This window comes from Ranitomeya imitator, chromosome 2 (assembly GCF_032444005.1).
Source record: "Ranitomeya imitator isolate aRanImi1 chromosome 2, aRanImi1.pri, whole genome shotgun sequence".
Classification (NCBI taxonomy): domain Eukaryota; kingdom Metazoa; phylum Chordata; class Amphibia; order Anura; family Dendrobatidae; genus Ranitomeya; species Ranitomeya imitator.
Window position 1 is genome coordinate 212,050,377 of NC_091283.1, and position 19,973 is coordinate 212,070,349.

Genomic DNA, 19,973 nt, shown 5'->3' on the forward strand with positions numbered 1-19,973 from the left:
ATATGGACTATTCACAATAGGCAATGGTCATAGCTCACCTCCTCCTCTTCCCTTAAAAATGACCTCCGTACAGGTCACAGTGTATGCCTAGATGACTTTCTCGTGGAAGTCAATGAATATCTCTGTCTTGAGTTTTCTATAGTCGATGTGGCTGCTTTAAATCATATTTCGAAATGTTGATAAGAGCAGCTCAAGCAAGATGCAATAATCATGCACAGAAAAGAAAAACATCAAAGAAAAAGAAAATCTTTCAGTATCTGATTTTAGTCAAATAAAATATAGGTGATACATTCCTTTTAAGTAATAAAACACATTGTAGAGAATGCCTAGCCTACAGACTATTTCTAAGAAGATTGGAAACATCAGTTGTTTCAAAATATTAAAGGCTTTTTCCAGGGACAAAAGAAAACCCTGAATAAAGAAAATGTAATTTTATATAAATCCCTAAATATATTTAATTATCAAATCACTATTTTTTTGTTTTGGAAGTTCATCAGTATAGAATTAAAATAAATGGCTCTCACCTTGTAACATTGACAGACACCTATCCTAGAATGTTAGGATAGGAGCCTGTGAGCATGTGCAGTAGAAGCTCCGCCCTCCTTCATATATAGGAAAATGTGCTCCAGAATACTACTGGAGATACCAAATGTGCTTAAGCTCACACTGCTGCCCACGCTGTCATTCTAATTTAATGCTGGAGATACAAGGAGTGCTGAGGTAAGAAGAGGCTGCTCACACTGCTGTCCACCCTGTCCATCTGATCTAATACTGGAGATACCAGCAGTGCTGAGGTAAGAAGAGGCTGTTCACACTGCTGTCCACCCTGTCCATCTGATCTAATACTGGAGATACCAGCAGTGCTGAGGTAAGAAGAGGCTGCTCATACTGCTGTACACCCTGTCTATCTGATGTAATACTGGAGATACCAGGAGTGCTGAGGTAAGAAGAGGCTGCTCACACAGCTGTCCATGCTGTGTATCTGATGTAATACTGGAGATACCAAGAGTGCTGAGGTAAGAAGAGGCTATTCACACAGCTGTCCATGCTGTGTATCTGATGTAATACTGGAGATACCAAGAGTGCTGAGGTAAGAAGAGGCCGCTCACACTGCTGTCAACCCTGCCTATCTGATGTAATACTTGAGATACCAAGAGTGCTCTGGTAAGAATAGGCTGTTCACAAAGCTGTCCACACTGTGTATCTGATGTAATACTGGAGATACCAAAAATGCTGAGGTAAGAAGAGGCTGCTCACACTGCTGTCCACCCTGTCTATCTGATCTAATAATGGAGATACCAAGGGCGTTGATGTAAGAAGAAACTGCTCACAGTGCTGTCAACCCTGTCTATCTGATGTAATACTGGAGACACCAAGAGTGCTGAGGTAAGAAGAGGCTGTTCACACAGCTGTCCACGCTGTGTATCTGATGTAATACTGGAGATACCAAGAGTGCTGAGGTAAGAAGAGGCTGTTCACACAGCTGTCCACGCTGTGTATCTGATGTAATACTGGACATACCAAGAGTGCTGAGGTAAGAAGAGGCTGCTCACACTGCTGTCCACCCTGTCTATCTGATCTAATAATGGAGATCCCAAGGGTGTTGATGTAAGAAGAAACTGCTCACACTGCTGTCAACCCTGTCTATCTGATGTAATACTGGAGACACCAAGAGTGCTGAGGTAAGAAGAGGCTGTTCACACAGCTGTCCACGCTGTGTATCTGATGTAATACTGGAGATACCAAGAGTGCTGAGGTAAGAAGAGGCTGTTCACACAGCTGTCCACGCTGTGTATCTGATGTAATACTGGAGATACCAAGAGTGCTGAGGTAAGAAGAGGCTGCTCACACTGCTGTCCACCCTGTCTATCTGATCTAATAATGGAGATACCAGGGGTGTTAAGTTAAGAAAAAGTGCTCACACTGCTATCCACCCTGGCTATCTAATCTAATACTGGAGATATCAGGCAGGGGTGCTGAAATAAGAAGAAGCTGCTCACGCTGCTGTCCCCTTGTCTATCTGATCTAATACTGGATATACCAAGAGTGCTGAGGTAAGAAGAGGCTGCTCACACTGCTGTCAACCCTGTCTATCAGATCTAATAATGGAGATACTAGGGGTGTTGAGATAGGAAGAGGCTGCTCACACTGCTCTTCACCCTGTCTTTCTGATGTAATACTGGAGATAACAAGAGTGCTGAGGTAAGAAGAGGCTGCTCACACTGCTGTCCACCCTGTGTATCTGATCTAATACTGGAGATACCAAGAGTGGTGAGGTAAGAAGAAGCTGCTCAGACTGCTGTCCACCCTGTTTATCTGATCTAATACTGGAGATAACAGGGGTGCTAAGGTAAGAAGAGGCTGCTCACATATACCATGACAGGTTTCTGCCAGTTTTATAAGGTGACTGCCAGTTTAATTCTAAAGTGATTACTTCTCGATACCAAATTATTGTGATTTGCTAATTAAACCCTTCACCCTCAGGTGATTTTCCCTTTTTTTCCTTTTGTTTGTTTTTTCCTCTTCATCATATACAGCCATATGAACGTTTGATTTTTTTGTGGGAAAAGTTGTAATTTTGAATGACATAATTCATTTTATCATGTGATGCACTGGAAAGAGGAAAAAATTCAAGCACGTTGAAATTGCAAAAGCAAAGTGCAATTCCACAAGTGTTTTTTTTTTTTCTTACTTTATTTACTATATGACCTGACCTGGCAATATGATTCTCCAGGAAATACGAGTACGCAGATAACAAAAATGTATAGGTTATGCTTTATTTAAGTAATGGAAAAAAAAATCAAAAATTTGTATTAAAAAAATGTTTACTTTTGTCCCCATTTTCCGAGACCCATAATATTTTTATTTTTTGAGGTACGGGACTGTGTGTTGGCTTATTTTTTTATCCTTGAGCTGATGTTTTATTATTATTATTTTTATTATTATTATTATTTATTGTTATAGCGCCATTAATTCCATGGCACTTTACATGTAAGGAGGGGTATACATAATAAAAACAAGTACAATAATCTTAAACAATACAAGTCATAACTGGTACAGGAGGAGAGAGGACCCTGCCCGCGAAGGCTCACAATCTACAATCTGTTTTACTGCTATTGTTTGTGGAAGGTATGAGGTTTTCATTGCCTCTTATTGCATCTTACTGCAACGTTGCAACAGCCCCCAAAAAATGTAATTTTGGCATTTAGATTTTTTCCTACTTACACCGATTACTGGTCAGTTTAATTTTCTCTATAATTTGATTCTCATTTTTAATTTTTTTTTACTTTTTGCTGCATTTAATAGTCCCCTTAGGGGAATTAAACCTGAGATCATCTGATCTATTGTGCTATACAGAACATAGCAGTGTTGATAAGTATAGTGAAAATCATTGTCTCCTATGAATGCCGGCCACGGGAAAGCTGTCACAGGGGGATTGTGATGACTGCTACATGGGTTAACAGCTGACTCCTGGCTGTCTTGGTAACCAATATGAGCCCTGTGATCACATCATGGGCCCGTCGATGGGAGTGTGGAGTGACCTTCCCCGTTTGGGGCTGTGTTAAATGCTATTGTCAGTGATTGACTTTGGCATTTAACAGGTTTACAGCTGTGGGTGCATCTCTGCTGCACCTGTGACTTTTAAAGGCACATGATGGCTAATTGAATGAACAATCATCTTCTGAGAAAGATGTGGGCTCGACGTGCAAACCCGCATCAAAGGCAGGGTCATGACTTTTGACATACATATGCGTTAAGCGTCATGAAGGAGTTAATTGTATTTAGGCATTTGTTTATATGACATTTCCTTCCATTATTTGTTTTTATATTCCTGGAGAACCCCTTTAAGGCCATTAGTTGGTGACATTGGCTCATATTTCAAGCATATTTTCTATTGAAAATTTGGTGCAAAAAAACTGTACCCTACCTCGCAACGAAATAAGTCCCTTAACATACTTTCCTGAACTCCCTGGGCCAGAAGGTCCCAGCAAGAGATTTATGGTCTCTCATGCATAATGCATAAAGCTTAGCCCCTTCTTGCTTCCGACTTCTACCCGAGCTCTCACCCCAGTGTCCTTCAATATTAAAAAAAGTCTAAATTTAGTTCTCCACTGTTAAGGCAACTAAAGGTTTCTAAAAAAAAATACTCATATCACCCAGCCTGAAGGGCTAAGCAAAAAGAGGTGAATGTACTTTCCTCAACTCCTGGTCCAGAAAATCCCAGCAATTGTCAGAGATTGATGGTCACTCTTGAATGAAGCTTTGACATTTCTTGCTTCCAACTTCCACCCGAGCTGTCACCCAGGTGTCCTTCAGGTTTGAAAGTCTAGGTTTAATTCTCCACTGAAAGGGCAACCCAAGGTTTATTAAAAAATATATATTTATATATTCTCATATCACCCAGACAGAAGGACTAGGCAAATAGAGGCGAATGTACTCCAATGAGTAAAAGTGATGTGGTGCAATATGACATCATTTACCAGTGGGATGTTGAAAAAATGTTGTCGAAAATATTAGCCCTGATCTTTTACGAACATATTATGTTGAATGAAAGTAAAACTTTAACACGGAATAAGCCCCTACAAACTTTAATAGCTTTATTGTAAATGTCATCCATTTATTCGACAGGTGTGCCAAACTAAAGTGATGAAATTAAATCCTACAGTGTCCCAATACGCTTGGTATCCATGCAAAGCAGCCCAAGATGCCGTGAACTTCTGGTTGAAGGTTAGTCAATTTAATCAAACTCATGATATAATAAATTCTGCATGTGCTGTATTTTATGAGAACTTTTTTAGTTAAATAGATGGGTATAGTAAGAAAAAAATAAAAGAAGCTTTCCCATGTCAGGAATTATTTATCTCGGTATTTATTCACTTCATTGAAGCAAGATTTATAAGTCTTAGTTGTATTCGATCAGGCAACCCCTGTAAATACACTGTGCCTTTACCTTGATGTTTACTTCCTTCTCTGTGGTTACCGAAAAGAAATTCCCAATATGGTTTTGATGAGAGAAAGCCCTTAGAATAAATGAAAATGGGACTCTTTTGGGGTGTGATTAAAGAGAAATGAAATATGCACAAAAAATTGAGTTACATACCTTGTAAAAATCCCTGAGTGCCCCTGATTCTGCTTCTTTTTTCTGTTTTGCGCTGCGTCGCTCCATTACAGAAATATTCACATTTGTTTCTTTTGGAGTGCAATATGTGAAATCTCTGCTTGCAATTAAACTGAGGGTTTCTTCTGAGTTTTCTTTGAGGCCATGAGCTTTCACCCCTTTTAGATCCTACCAATCAAGGCTTGGTAGGGTCTGAGACTGATAGATCAGCTGCCTATCTATGATTGTGAGCTTCTGGAAGGGAAAGTTCACACATTGAACACATGTAAGTCTATGGGTCTGTGAAAAAAATTGGACTTCATTTGGATGACAACTGAATGTGGTCCAATTTTCATGGACTGTTAGAAAGAGGGTCGAGAAACTTTCTTTCTCTCCACATCTGAGAAAAACTGCTGCCACTCAGATTAAAGTCTGATCAGAATAATCAGACCATTTTTCTCAGATGTGGAGAAATCAGTCTTGTGACCCTTCCTCAAATAAATCAGAAAAATCCATTCAAGCTATGAACTTGAAACTATTTTAAAGCCTTGAAATCCTTTAAGAAGTGGCTCAACTTGAAATACCATTTATTACTCTTTGTTTCATTTTTTTAATTTTTTTTTCAGAGCCTTTTCACTCTTTTTTTTTCTAAATGGCCTTCAGCCTGATCTCCAGCTTTGCCGTCTTGATAGATGAATGATCTGTAGGAAGATGGATCTTGTGCAAGCCTAGATAGGTCCATCAGGGCCTTCTCCACCATTATCTTGATAATCGAGTTGCTGGTCTTCCTATTCGTCTTGTTCATTCTATTCTTCTGACCATGATGTCCTTCTCCAGTGATTGCTCTCTTCGTATGAAGTGTCCAAAGTTGGCAGGTCGTAGCTTGGTGATTCTTGATTTAAGTTACATTTCTGGCTTGATGTGTTCCAAGATTGATTTGTTTGTTCTTGCTATCCATGGTATTGATAACATTCTTCTCCAGCACCACATTTTGAAGACGTAGATTCTTCTTCCATCTTGTTTCTTTATTGTCTAGGTTTGGCATCCATATGTTACCACACAAAAGACCAAAAAAACTCTTATTGATGAGTAATTAAGCCAAATTATTATAATATTATCTAAAAGGATTAGTCTAAACATAACTAATGGTTTGAATAGCAAAGTGCATGTAAAAACAAGCAGCTTTGCTATTTCCTTGTTAAATCTTCTCCTTTTGTAACAATTCCATTGTTCAATGCTCAGTGTCTACAGTATGTTCCTGGCCATTGATCCTGTCTAGCAGAGTTGATTGAGCATGAATGATGCTCTTTTTGCCTCCACAGTCAAATTTTGTTTTTAGATTTGCAGTTTTCTCTTCCCTTCTTCTAAGATAAGGGCTTATTTATTGCAGGAAAGGTAGTAGAATTGAATGACATCCATTTTACCATATAATGTACTGAAAAAACTTAAAATATCCAAATGGAATGAAATGGTTTAAAAACACAATTCCGCTATTGTATTTTGGGTTCTGTTTGTACATCATTCCATCATTCATTGTATGGTAAGCATGTTGCAAGGCTCGATAAAAGATTGATATTAACTTGTAAGATTGCTAGTTCCAATAGGTGTCACAAGAGTTCAAGTCCTCTTCCTCTCTAAAGAGACAATTTGCATAATTAATTTCTCAGAGGAGCATTCATGACGTTTAAGTCTCCTCATACTGGCATGCCAGACCTGACTTGTCACTCTCCACAATGAGAAACCTTTCCCCTTAGAACACATTCTTAGCCTCTCAGCTAGTCAAAGTAGATCTCATACTTTTCACTGATGAGGGGCAATAACCAGAAACACTGGGTCTTAAAATTGGAATTCTGGTTTGGCTTTTATCCTGTTATATTGCAAGGCTCGTCAAAGGGTCGATATTGACTTGTAGGATTGCTGCTTCCAATAGGTGATTCTAGAGTTCAATTCTTCTTTGTCTCTGAAGAGACATTTTGCACATTATATGGTAAAAATTACTTGGCAGTATGATTCACCATGTCAGTATGATTATGATATTGATCATACATAAAAATATGCTCATTTAAGTAATGAAAAAAATTAAAAAGTTTAAAAAAAAAATAATTTGTTATCATTACCTATCAAAAGAGCTCTACGAGAGATTGCTTTTTGTGTGGCTAGCTGACAGTTTTAATTTTAACAAGTTTGAGTACCCACAGCTCTTTGATTGCTTTGATTGCATTTTTTCAGGGAGATGTGGTGACCAGAAAAAAAGCACACGATACCATATGGGTTAATTAATTTTATGTTCGGAAAGACTGGACTTCAGATTTCAGATGTGGCGATCTCAAATATGTTTATATTTTTTTATTTTTTACATTTCTTTCATCTTAATTGAAGAGAGGGGGAACAATTCAAATTTTTGTATTTTTTCTAAAAATTTTATTTTGCTTTTTTATTTTTAGTGCCCCTAGAGAACTTGTAACTGCGATCATCTGATTGTTTATATACAATATACTGTAATCCTGCTGTGTTACAGCATATGGTTTAAATTCCAGACTTCAACGAAGTTCAGCCTGTGGCTGAGCTTCACATGAGTACTAAGGATGTAGCAACATGATCCTTCAGGAGCATTGTAACACAAGGTTGTGCCGCGATTGTGTTGTGGCTGGGCAATGGTACCCAGTACATCTGTCCCATTTCAATGCCAATGTCAGACATTGACAGTGTCATCTAAATGGTTAACAGCTACCATCTAAGCTTAGTTTCCTCCACATCCCCAGCAAACAGGAAGTTGGGAGGCAGGGGAACGGTGAGCTCCTGAAGAGGAAACATGAGAACAATCCTCAAAGTAATAGTTATTTTGTTATATAAAAGTAGTTTTGTAATTTTTTTACAGGCACATTTTTCTCAATACGTGGTGGTTGCTGCAGTTGTTGTGCACCTGGTGACAGATGGGACATCCTATAGTTATCAAAAGCCGGAGACGATCAGTGTTCACCTGATTGATGTCAAGGAGCAAATGCATGATCTTGGTAAAATATTTATTTTGTTAGTGAAATTTGAAAGTGTTCAGTATGGTCGTGCCCATTATTATTATTTTTATTATTATACCCAATTTGCAATCTGTTTGGTGTTTTTGGAACACTTAGAGGATATTTAAGTGTTATTGATACAAAAGCAGTGCAAACTCTACTTTTCGTAGACTTCTCTAAGTTCTCCATCTTCCGCCGTCTCAATGGTGCAGTATACATCCTGATAATACTGGACGGCAGGACAACTGCACCATAGAGATGACTGAGATGGATGACAGTGAAAACTGCACAAAAAAAGAGAGAATACGAAACTGTAAGTCATAGCATTGGATTTTCTACAATGTAAGGGTTTGCAGACCTTTTTGCTAAGAATGCTTAGGCTATGACCTGCGATGATGGTTAAGGCTATGTTCACGTCACGCTTTATTTACTCCTAAGTGTCTAAATTGGGGCTTATGTCTAAAGCCAAGAAAATCTGGGTTTGGATCTTTCCAAATTGTCTCTTCAGAGAGGAAGAGGACTAGAACTCTAGTGCCACCAATTGGAAGTAGCAATCCTAACAGTCAATGTCGACCCTTTAACGAGCCTTGTCACATGACTTAGGATAATAGCCAAACCAGAATCTCAATTTGCAGACACTGTGTTTCGGGGTACTACCCCTCGTCAGTGCAAAGTGGAGATCTGGTTTGGCTGTGTGAGAGGCGTCTGACCGGGATCCAAGAAGTATCATCTCTCCTTGCAGAGAGTGAAAGGGTCGTTAAAGGGTCGACATTGACTGTTAGGATTGCTACTTCCAATAGGTGGCACTAGAGTTCTAGTCCTCTTCCTCTCTAAAGAGACAATTTGCATATTTCCCAGAGGAGCATTGCGGCTTTAAGTCTCCTCACCTCGACATGCTTATCGGATCTTTCCAAACTAAGAAAATAAGTATGCAAATACGGGGATCATATGATAAATTGATTTTTATTTAATATATAACAAACCATAAACAAGGTTAAAAACTGTTAAAAAGCCCATCTCTATAAAACCAAACCATCCATAATGAGGTTGTGTTAAACCATCGTTAACCAAAAATAGGTGTAAGATATTTAAAACACAGAGGTATAGTATGTAATAACCATTCAAGAAGTCCCTCTATTCATACATAGAACTAATACCATTTATAATACCAGATAAGATTTAAGTAGAGCCCACCATTTTGCAGAAAGAACTAAATGCAGAAAATGTTATCTAAGCACGTTCACTCATCACTAGTGGGGATTTGTTAGAACTTCTCCTATGCTGCCCAATGATTTCTATGTAGACCCAAGGGCTTCACTCTTAGCCACAATGGAGCCATTCACAGCTGAATAAAACGTGATGTGACTATAGGTTAATGGTGCAACAAAGTGTGCAATGAAAGTGAATTAATGGTAATTTTTACCTTTCACCCTACGGCAGGTGTTCATATTATTAGCTGTCGTAACAATCCTTTGGTGGTTCCTGTGAGGCACGATCTCAGTCAGCCTTTTTACCACAGTAAGGCTGTCCTCATAAGCTTTTCTTCAAATTTGGTGGCCATATCGGGAGTGGCTTTGAGGTCTTTTCATGATTTTGACCCAATCAAAATTAGCAGCTGCCAAAGAGGAGAGATTTACAGTGCATCTGAGCAGAGGTGAGTGGGTTATCAAGTGGGTTATCAACTTTAATTTATCTTTACGAGTTATTATAAAATCTGAAGATTTATGACCTTCTATTTAATTGCATTACTAATGTCATAATATTTTAATTTACATTGTAGCCTGAAGGCCCCCATAAACATTAGATGGCTGTCAGCTGAACATTGCTTTGGTCAATCGTTTGGCTGATGGACATCTTGGTCAGCTCCCTCATACACAGGAGTCCTTGATCAGCTGAGCGCTCCTGTGTTTTCTATGTGAAAGCCGTCAACAGATATATCTGCCAACTTATCTCAAGAGATTGGCAGTTCGAGATTGGGAATTCCTGATCAATATCTCCTTCGATAATCAGTTGGCCGGTGCCCCCATAGACCTTAAAGTGTCGGCTGGACCTGTCGATATTGGAGACAGATGCCGACATTAGTCTAGTGTGTGTAGGGTGCTTTACTCCACTCAAAATCTGGAAAATACACGAGGAACTGCAGTTAAAGCTAATATTACACACCACACATGCCACGTAGATTCTCACAAACTTAAATATGTAGTTATTATTGGGTGTTGCCGTCTTTAGAGCTTTCTTGCATGAAGAATTACATTTCAGTTTCCAGGACCCATAGGAGTAGGAGGTAAGTGATGTAGCATGTTGGGGTTAATTGTAACGTGACCTAAATTTTCAGTGAGCTCTTTACTTTACACATATTGATGTTTCCAGTTATTCATGAACTGTAAGATACTCTTTTCACAATTTTCCATGTGGTTCCTCACTATGAAGTCATCCTTGTGGTACACCTCTCATTCCCCTTAAAGTGGATCTCTCACTAGATTTCACAATGCAAAAAAAATATATCATTAGATATTTTGAGGCTGATGTCTTGATTTTTGAAATTTCTGGCTTGATTTTAAATTGGCCATTGGCTTTAGGATTTAGCTAGATTTATGTAATACTTATTTCAATATCAGTAGGTGAAACAGTAAAACAGCCTCATCAGGTGTAATAAATCTCTTTAAAATATAGCAAAAGACACAATAGACTATCAAGGGCCCTAAGTCCTGAATGAGTAGCAAGTTCTCCCTGTCAACTCACTTAATCATATTTTCAAACAGCCCGGTGAGTAAATTAAAACTTAACTTTTAATCTCTATGCAAAATATGTACACTATCATATACTTAAAATGAACACCTCTGTATTCCCATATAACACATATTGACTAAAAAGCCACAGAGGTGGACCCCACGTCTGTGAAGAAAACCAGACTCATTAAACTCCACACATTTAGCTCAAGTGGCAGTGGTCATAAATGTAAATGTATGAGAGGTTTTCTTCTGATGACTTTTCCATGAAGGCCATATTTGTATAGGAGTCTATGAACAGTGGAACAATGTACCACAACTCCAGAGTCTGCTAAATCTTTCTGAAGATCTTTTGCTATCAAGTAGGGGTTCTGATTTGCCTCTATAGCAATTCTATGAAAAGCTCTCACTGAAATTTTGCTTGATCTTCCAGAACTTATCTTGACCTTCACTGTTCCCTCTAACTGCCATTTCTTAATTACATTTTGAACTGAGGAAACGGCATCTTTAAAACTATTTTCTATCTTCATATAGTCTTCTCTGCTTTGTCGGCCTCCATCATTTTCGTTTTCAGAGTGCTAGTCAGCTGCTAAGAAGAACCCATGGCTGCTGTTTTTTGGCACAAGGTTAGAGGAGGTCGGATTTTATAAAGCTGGGAAATTTGCATCACCTGGCCTGTCTTAACGATGATAGTGAAGAAGCCATAACCCTAACAGGCTAATATAGGTCTGAATCCTTGGTCAAAGTTATCTGAGCACACAAATCTGCAAGGGTGCCCAAACCTTTTGCATTGTCCCAGTTTCCTTTTTGTAATTTTTAAAGTGTAAAAAATGACAATATATCCTTTTTTTCCCTAAAATACAAAGGAAATGTGTCATCTTTAGCTTTATGCCATTCCGAGATCATTTCATCTTCAAAATGCTTAACTGCTTAAAATAACAGTAATTTTCATCAGGGGGTGCCCAAATTTTTCATGCTATGGTAAATATGTATATATATACTGTATATATCTTGTAAGGCTCATTCACTTTCTGGCAGCACTTCAGGTATACACAAGAAACCATTTTCTATTTAAAAAAAAGTGAGGTTTAGTAATGACCCCTTCACGACTTGGAGACATTCTATTTTTCGTTTTTGTTGTTTCCTTCCCTTATTCTAAGAGCCATAACTTTTTTAAATTTTCGTCCACAAAAATGTTGCTAGCGTCACCATTTTTTGAGACCCGTAGCATTTCTCATGTTTCAGGATATAGTGTTAAATAATAGTTTAATTATTTTGAACCCTGAGCTGATGTTTTTACTGACACCATTTTGGGATTAAATATAATGTTTTGATCGCCTTTTATTGCGATATTGCAGCAGACAAAAATACATTAATTTGGCCTTTTAATTTTTTTTTCATTACACCATTTACTGATCAGATTAATTTATTATAGAGTTTTGTAGATCAGAGTTTTATTACCATAGTTATACCAAATATGTATGTTTTTTTTTAATTGTTTAATTTTAATAGGGCAATAGGGGGGTGATTTGAACTTAGTGTTCGTTAAATTTTTTTCATATTTTATAAAACTTTTTTTTTCAATTTTTCCTGTATTTAGTAGTCCTCTTAGGCATCTTTCACACTTCAGTTGTTTGGCGTCAGTCTGCTCCAACATCTTGACGGATCGACGGATCCGTCAAAATTGTTGAGAAAATGGTTCTAACGGATCCGGTTTTTTGACGCATCCGAGTATCTGGGAAAAGTATCTACTTTTTGGAGCATGCTCAATTGAAAAAGCTGATTGGAACGACGGATCCGCCAAATGACGTTCGCGATGGATCCGTCTCCCATAGGCAACCATTCTAGGAAATGGCAGACGCGACGGATCCATCGCGAACCGCCATTTCGGCGCAGACAAAAAACGTTGCAATGTCCATCAATGTTTAGACGACGTCTGCCAAATTTTGACGGATCCGTCACATGGCGGATGGAATGGACGACCATCCGCCACAATCCGTCGCTAATGCAAGTCTATGGGAAAATAGCGGATCCGCCAAAAAAAGAGCGGATCCGCTATTTGACGAAAATGGCGGTTTCAAACTTACGCCAAAAGACTGAAGTGTGAAAGAGGCCTTAGGAGACTTGAAGCTAGCGTTGACAGGAGAATCATAATGACAGGCACAGGGGTTACCAGCAGACCTCCGGCTGATATGACAACCCATCGGTGCCCCATGATCACACCGATGAGAGCATGGAGCGAAGTACCTTCCTGTTAGTGCATGTTAAATGCCGCTGTCAGACATTGACAGCAGGATTTATAATGCTAACAACCATGGGCAGAGCAGAGCTCCATCCGTGGCTGTATAACACACATGATGGCTGCCGAGAAAGATGTGGACTCGGTGTGCAAGCCCGCATGAAAGGCAGGAACACGACATATGACATGAATCATATGTCATGAAGGGGTTAAAAGTCAAAAACCTTTCCAGTATTCAAACCATAGTAACAAAGGAAAACAAACACAGTCCCTTCTCTGGGTAGACAAATTAGGCACACGGTCTCTCACCCTTTCAGTGACACAGGCCCTGCTCCTTTCTCCATTGGATCACCAGCCATACTGACTGCCTCGCCACCACCACACACTGACGAGTCAATTTAGTAGTCTTTTATAGGAGCTTCAAAAGCTTGTTCAGAGGTATGTGAGCAACCATTCCCACACTGGCTCTTTGGCTGCTCCTAAATCCTGGACCCAAAATCCTGTCCAATAAAAAAACTCTCAGTAACCTTCTGTTAGTGGAGACTTTATTTTGCGACCTACATCACCAAGGCCAGCCACCTCAGTGAAACATATCTTCCCAGATTTTACCACCTGCCTACCAGCAATATTTTAAAATTAGAAAGTATACAAAGGCAAGAGGTTTATAGAGGGTTTCTTGTGGAGAAGAAGTAACAGTATATATATGGACACTGGTACACCTGCTGTACGGAGAATATTTTTGTTACTATTCTGCAATGAAATATAACTTTTGATATATTTGATTGTAAAATATTGTTTTCACATGTTATCTAGAATCATCAGTGTTGCTAAATGAGGGAATTCCATTCACGAGGAAATGACTTTCATAATAAATTACAGTATTTTTGTTATTGGTTTGCCATATTTTTCAGTTGTAGACCCTTTTTAATAAATTCATAAGCACGCTTATCCATGTTGTCGCTGTGTTCTGTACTTTGTTTCTTAAAAAATGTACATATGGCCTGTCCTTTGAAAACAATTTCCTCAATGAAAATTCATCCAAGTCCTTGGCAGGTTTTCAGAGAATGAGTTCAATTCTTAAAGTCACTAGTGTTCTCTTCCATACCAGACAGGGAAATTATCATGTCAGGAATTTCACGATTTCAAGGTTTGAATTTGGATATCAGCTAGTTCTCAATATTAGATGTATTCTCATTATAAAAGTTTAAGTTGCTTGTTAATGGAGAGGATCCATCCATAACTGCCATAGATGTGCGAACATGAGCTCCACGCACCTAATTGCTATAAAGCCCACCTATAGGGACATTCCATGTAGAAACACACGCCCCTCAACCTCACGTTTAAGGGGTTTTGGACAATGAACAAATATATGTAAACAGGTTTCAAATAGTAAGTTATATAATTCACTAATATGGTTGAGGTAGAGTAGGTGTCTCGATAATTTGCAGCATGACCGGAAGCAGTGTGTGAAAGTGGGTCAGTTAAAGGGAATATATATAATAGCAATGGACTTAAAACTTAACTTTTATTATCTCCAAATGAGAAACATATAAAGTGCCCACAAAAAACACCTAAGTGAAAAAAACGAACATGACGCTACAAGACACAAATATAGGGGAAAGAAGGGAAGATAAAAATACTGATGCCAATACAAGGAATGCTCTCGTAGGAGCTATCCAAAAGGGTGTGTGAACGTGATTCTAAACGAGTAATGCTAAACTCGATACAAATGTAGAAAACAAAACGAATCACCACACTAAACTAGATGTCAATTCTGGAAATGCAAGCAAGATAATAGTCACAGATGCTGTAGTTGAACCATGTCAGCGTATAGAAGGAGGTATCACCAAACCCCCCCCCCCCCAAACTAGTACAGAGAGGTATGTAAGAGGTATTGAGGTGAACACTAACACCGCATGCTGTACGAAGTAGATGGAGTATTACCCACTAGATACTTAATTAGACCAGCAGTGTGCAATAGTTCTACCATATGTTATGCTGGAATGGTAGCAGAAATGACATAAAGCAGCCTGTTGACATCAGTATATAAAATAGCAGCAAAAAGTATATAGAGAGCTCATAGTGGCGAATAACATGCCTAGGTACCTATATGATGGCGGGCTCACAACCCATCTCTTGCCTCATTTAACCAAGGAAAACCTAAAGCAATAATGTATACAGCCACATACTTTCACCTACAATGAGAGACAACGCACCCCCTGTGTAGCCTATACCAGCAGCCAGGGGTTAAACATCAACAGCGTTACTCGCAATATCAAGCGGTGATATGGTTAGATCTCACCCAGTTCCCGGAAAGGCTGTGCCATATCCATGCGGGGTTCAAAGCGCTTTCAAAAATAGGGAGCGGGTGGTGAGCTTCTATAGCGTCTCCCGACGCGTTTCATCCTATCATGGATTCATCAGGGGAGTGTAAGCGATGGCTGCAAATAGCTGCGTTACCTAGTCCCCGACTGTGTCTTTTACAAATAGTCCGAAAACCGGAGGAAGTACGTCAGACGCTGAAACCAGCTGGCGCCTGCGCGCCTCCTCAGCTGGAACGCATATGTGGAGCGCACGAGATGGGTTGTGAGCCCGCCATCATATAGGTACCTAGGCATGTTATTCGCCACTATGAGCTCTCTATATACTTTTTGCTGCTATTTTATATACTGAAGTCAACAGGCTGCTTTATGTCATTTCTGCTACCATTCCAGTGGGTAATACTCCATCTACTTCGTACAGCATGCGGTGTTAGTGTTCACCTCAATACCTCTTACATACCCCTCTGTACTAGTTTGGGGGGGGGGGTTTGGTGATACCTCCTTCTATACGCTGACATGGTTCAACTACAGCATCTGTGACTATTATCTTGCTTGCATTTCCAGAATTGACATCTAGTTTAGTGTGGTGATTCGTTTTGTTTTCTACATTTGTATCGAGTTTAGCATTACTCGTTTAGTATCACGTTCACACACCCTTTTGGATAGCTCCTACGAGAGCATTCCTTGTATTGGCATCAGTATTTTTATTTTCCCTTCTTTCCCCTTTATTTGTGTCTTGTAGCGTCATGTTCGTTTTTTTCACTTAGGTGTTTTTTGTGGGCACTTTATATGTTTCTCAATAAACTCTTACTGTTTCACTTATTCATTCTCGTCTGGACTATTGTAACTCTCTACTAATCGGCCTCCCTCTTACTAAACTTTCCCCGCTCCAATCTGTCCTGAATGCTGCTGCCAGGATCATATTCCTCACCAACCGTTACACCGATGCCTCTACCTTGTGCCAGTCATTACACTGGCTACCCATCCACTCCAGAATCCAGTACAAAACTACTACCCTCATCCACAAAGCACTCCATGGCTCAGCACCACCCTACATCTCCTCCCTGGTATCAGTCTACCACCCTACCTGTGCCCTCCGCTCCGCTAATGACCTCAGGTTAGCATCCTCAATAATCAGAACCTCCCACTCCCGTCTCCAAGACTTTACACGTGCTGCGCCGATTCTTTGGAATGCACTACCTAGGTTAATACGATTAATCCCCAATCCCCACAGTTTTAAGCGTACCCTAAAAACTCATTTGTTCAGACTGGCCTACCGCCTCAATGCATTAACCTAACTATCCCTGTGTGGCCTATTTATAAAAAAAAAAAAAAAACTATCAGGTTCCTCGCATCATGTTCTCATTCACTTTATGCAGTTATTAGCCCTCTGTGTCTGTACTGCTACATACTTAGGCAGTTAACTGGTTCATGCAGCTTTACATGAACACCCGAGCCTTACACTATGGCCGGTCCGAATAACTAAAGCAATTGTTACCATCCACCTCTCGTGTCTCCCCTTTTCCTCATAGTTTGTAAGCTTGCGAGCAGGGCCCTCACTCCTCCTGGTATCTGTTTTGAACTGTATTTCTGTTATGCTGTAATGTCTATTGTCTGTACAAGTCCCCTCTATAATTTGTAAAGCGCTGCGGAATATGTTGGCGCTATATAAATAAAATTATTATTATATTATTATTTCTCATTTGGAGATAATAAAATTTAAGTTTTAAGTCCATTGCTATTATATATATTTTCATTTTTTGTGGATTTTTTCCTGCTTTGTTATATTGTCAGTTAAAGGGAACCTGTCACCTGAATTTGGTGGGACCGGTTTTCGTTCATATGGGCAGAGTTTTCGGGTGTTTGATTCACCCTTTCCTTACCCGCTGGCTGCATGCTGGCCACAATATTGGATTGAAGTTCATTCTATGTCCTCCGTAGTAAACGCCTAATAATTCTAATAATTTTCCACTCATTTTTTTCACATTGTGTGGGGTATAACTTTTAAATCATTTTTCTATTTTTGAAATAGGGGAAAAAATGTAAGATAAAATAGCAAATACAGTACTTGTACATTTTTTAAATTTTTTATATTTTTTATGACCACTAAGAACTGCTAAAAAAACAAAAATTGTTCCTCTTTCCACAGAAATATTATTTTTTATATTTTGGACATTTTCTATGGGGATGGGGCTATAAACCAATTAGAACTGGCGGAGTTGTTTTGTTTTTTATTTCACACATTGTGTGTGTCCCCATAAGGTCTTGAATGACTCTTAGTGTGCATTTTTAATACATTCTATTGCTGATTTCCTCTGTAACTGAGGCTGGTATATTAGTCCTAGTTACATGGCAAATTCATCCTTCTGGCTCTAAGGCAGAGCTGACAGGGTCTCCTAGGAGTCAGCAGTTTCTGCGCCCTTCCTACAGCCAGCCATCACATGATCGCTGGGTCCAGAGGAGGAAGCACTATCAGTGAATACTAATCTGTATACACAATGCTTGCTCAGAGATATGTATGGGATGGTAAGGAAAGCAGAGAAGGCAATAAGCCATGTTAACCTTCACTACGGGGAGTCCTGCTATTTTTGATAGCTGGTTCCCTACTACTCCAGTTGCGTTGACATTTTAAAATAGCAGGACTTTCAAAGCCATAGTTGTAATTTTTTTTTTACTTTAAAAGCCATAACTTATATTTTATTGTTGATCAATTAGTCCAGTATGGGGGATAGGGAAGTTATAGTATGACATTGAGCCATGCTTTAGTCATGGCAAGCACAATCTTCCACAAAGTATTTTCCAGAGCTTCCTCCTGTGTTGAGAAGCCTCTAGTTGACCAGTTGCCGTAACGTCCTTCCACCGATAACTACTAAAGCATATGGTGCAGATCTACCATCATAATAGAGGCACTATATCGTGACTATATCTTGAACGTCTATTAGTGCACGATGACTGTCTTTTGCAATATCTTAAAAATACTCGTTCTTTCACATGTAATCTGGAGAAAAGTGTAGTCTTGTTGCCCACAGAATCGATAATAAATGTATGATTGATGGGAACACAGCTGCTGAGCTCCGCTTTGATCCCAAGAACATTCCCTTGAGTGAAGAGAGTTGTGGTAAGCATGTGTGACCACTGTTCCATTCACTCCAGTCTACAGGAGTGGTGGTCACACATGCTTACTACTGCTTCAATCATGCTTGGGACATATAACCCTTTGTTCTCGGAATTAGTGGCTGTACCAGCAGCTGAGCTCCCAATCATAATACATTTATCATCTGTCCTTTGTATAGGTGATAAATGTCGTTCATGAAAAAGCCCATTACAAAACGACTTTATTTCTACACTTACCAGGTTGTTCCACCATGTTCCTTCTATCATGTTTAAAAATGAGTTTATAACTCAGGGGCAGATGTTACATTATCTGCCTGTCCAGCAACTTTAGCACGTCTAGAGGGCACAAGCCCGCCACTGAAGCATTCACATGAAACTGGCAAGGCTTTTACTCATGGATGATCAGCTGCCACAGCTAGTTTTTTTTATGTATTTCCCATTTATTTGGCTGCGCTTTGCAAATGCTGTGTTTTTCCTACAAATGTTATTTTTGTTGGAAATTATTCTTTCATACACCAGTAAATAAGGACAAAAATGGCTTGTTTTAGAGTCAGCACAAGATTGTGTATTTTAAAACCTGCCTGTAGTTTGTTTTGCAAAGGATATGCTATCATTTCCTTTCTAGATTTTAAAACTTAACAACTACTAAATGCTTAAAAAAAATTAATATAAAATAAAGAACCAAATTAATACAAAACATATGACCCTATATTAGATTCTAGAAAAGTGAGGGTAAAAAATAAATAGGCCAAAATTATACATGGTTTGTCACCAACTTCCAGAGTCTTCAATAGAGATTAGTGGATCGATTCGTGGAGGATCGAGTTTGAGTCAAATTTCCTGAAATACTCAGTTTCACGCAAATTCGAACATCTTAAGATTCAATTCATGGTGCACAAAGACGAAAACCCTTGCCTGCCACCATTTGCCGCTGCACTGAAACATCAGAGACAAGGCAAACATCACTTTGCACTGCCACACAGGCCTCCCCGCTATGTCCTGCAGCTATGACATCTTATGGATTATCATACCCTGTACAGTGGTGGTCAGTACCGAGGCCATCACAGATTAATGATTCTAAGTGGGCACAGTTTGTATGGCAGAGTGATTTTCCATCTACAGAGTCACTAGATAACTCTTCTCTCTTCTATAGAGTATAAGCTCTTATGGTCAGTGAGGTATGGGGTCATCTCTCTCCTGTAGAGTGTAAGCTCTTATGGTCAGTGGGGTCATCCATACTGTAGAGTGTAAGCTCTTGTGGTCAATGGGGTCCACTCCCTCCTGTAGAGTGTAAGTTCTTACGATCAGCAGTGTCCTCTCTCTCTCTCCTGTAGAGTGTAAGCTCTTATGGTCAGTGGGGTCCTCTTTCTTATGTAGAGTGTAAGCTCTTATGGTCAGTGGGGTCATCTCTCTCCTGTAGAGTGTAAGCTCTTATGGTCAGTGGGGTCATCTCTCTCC

The 19,973-nt window shown here is 39.3% G+C and overlaps 1 protein-coding gene across 1 annotated transcript in view; it reads left to right on the plus strand.

The window, feature by feature from the left end:
• The window catches only part of PAPPA (pappalysin 1), a 447,251-nt gene that overhangs the window by 295,284 nt on the left and 131,994 nt on the right, over nucleotides 1-19,973 (plus strand). Inside the window, exons 11-13 of the mRNA XM_069748556.1 lie at nucleotides 4,630-4,728; nucleotides 7,977-8,112; nucleotides 9,553-9,766. Coding sequence (XP_069604657.1) covers nucleotides 4,630-4,728; nucleotides 7,977-8,112; nucleotides 9,553-9,766 — 449 coding nt within the window. The remainder of the gene's footprint in view (nucleotides 1-4,629; nucleotides 4,729-7,976; nucleotides 8,113-9,552; nucleotides 9,767-19,973) is intronic.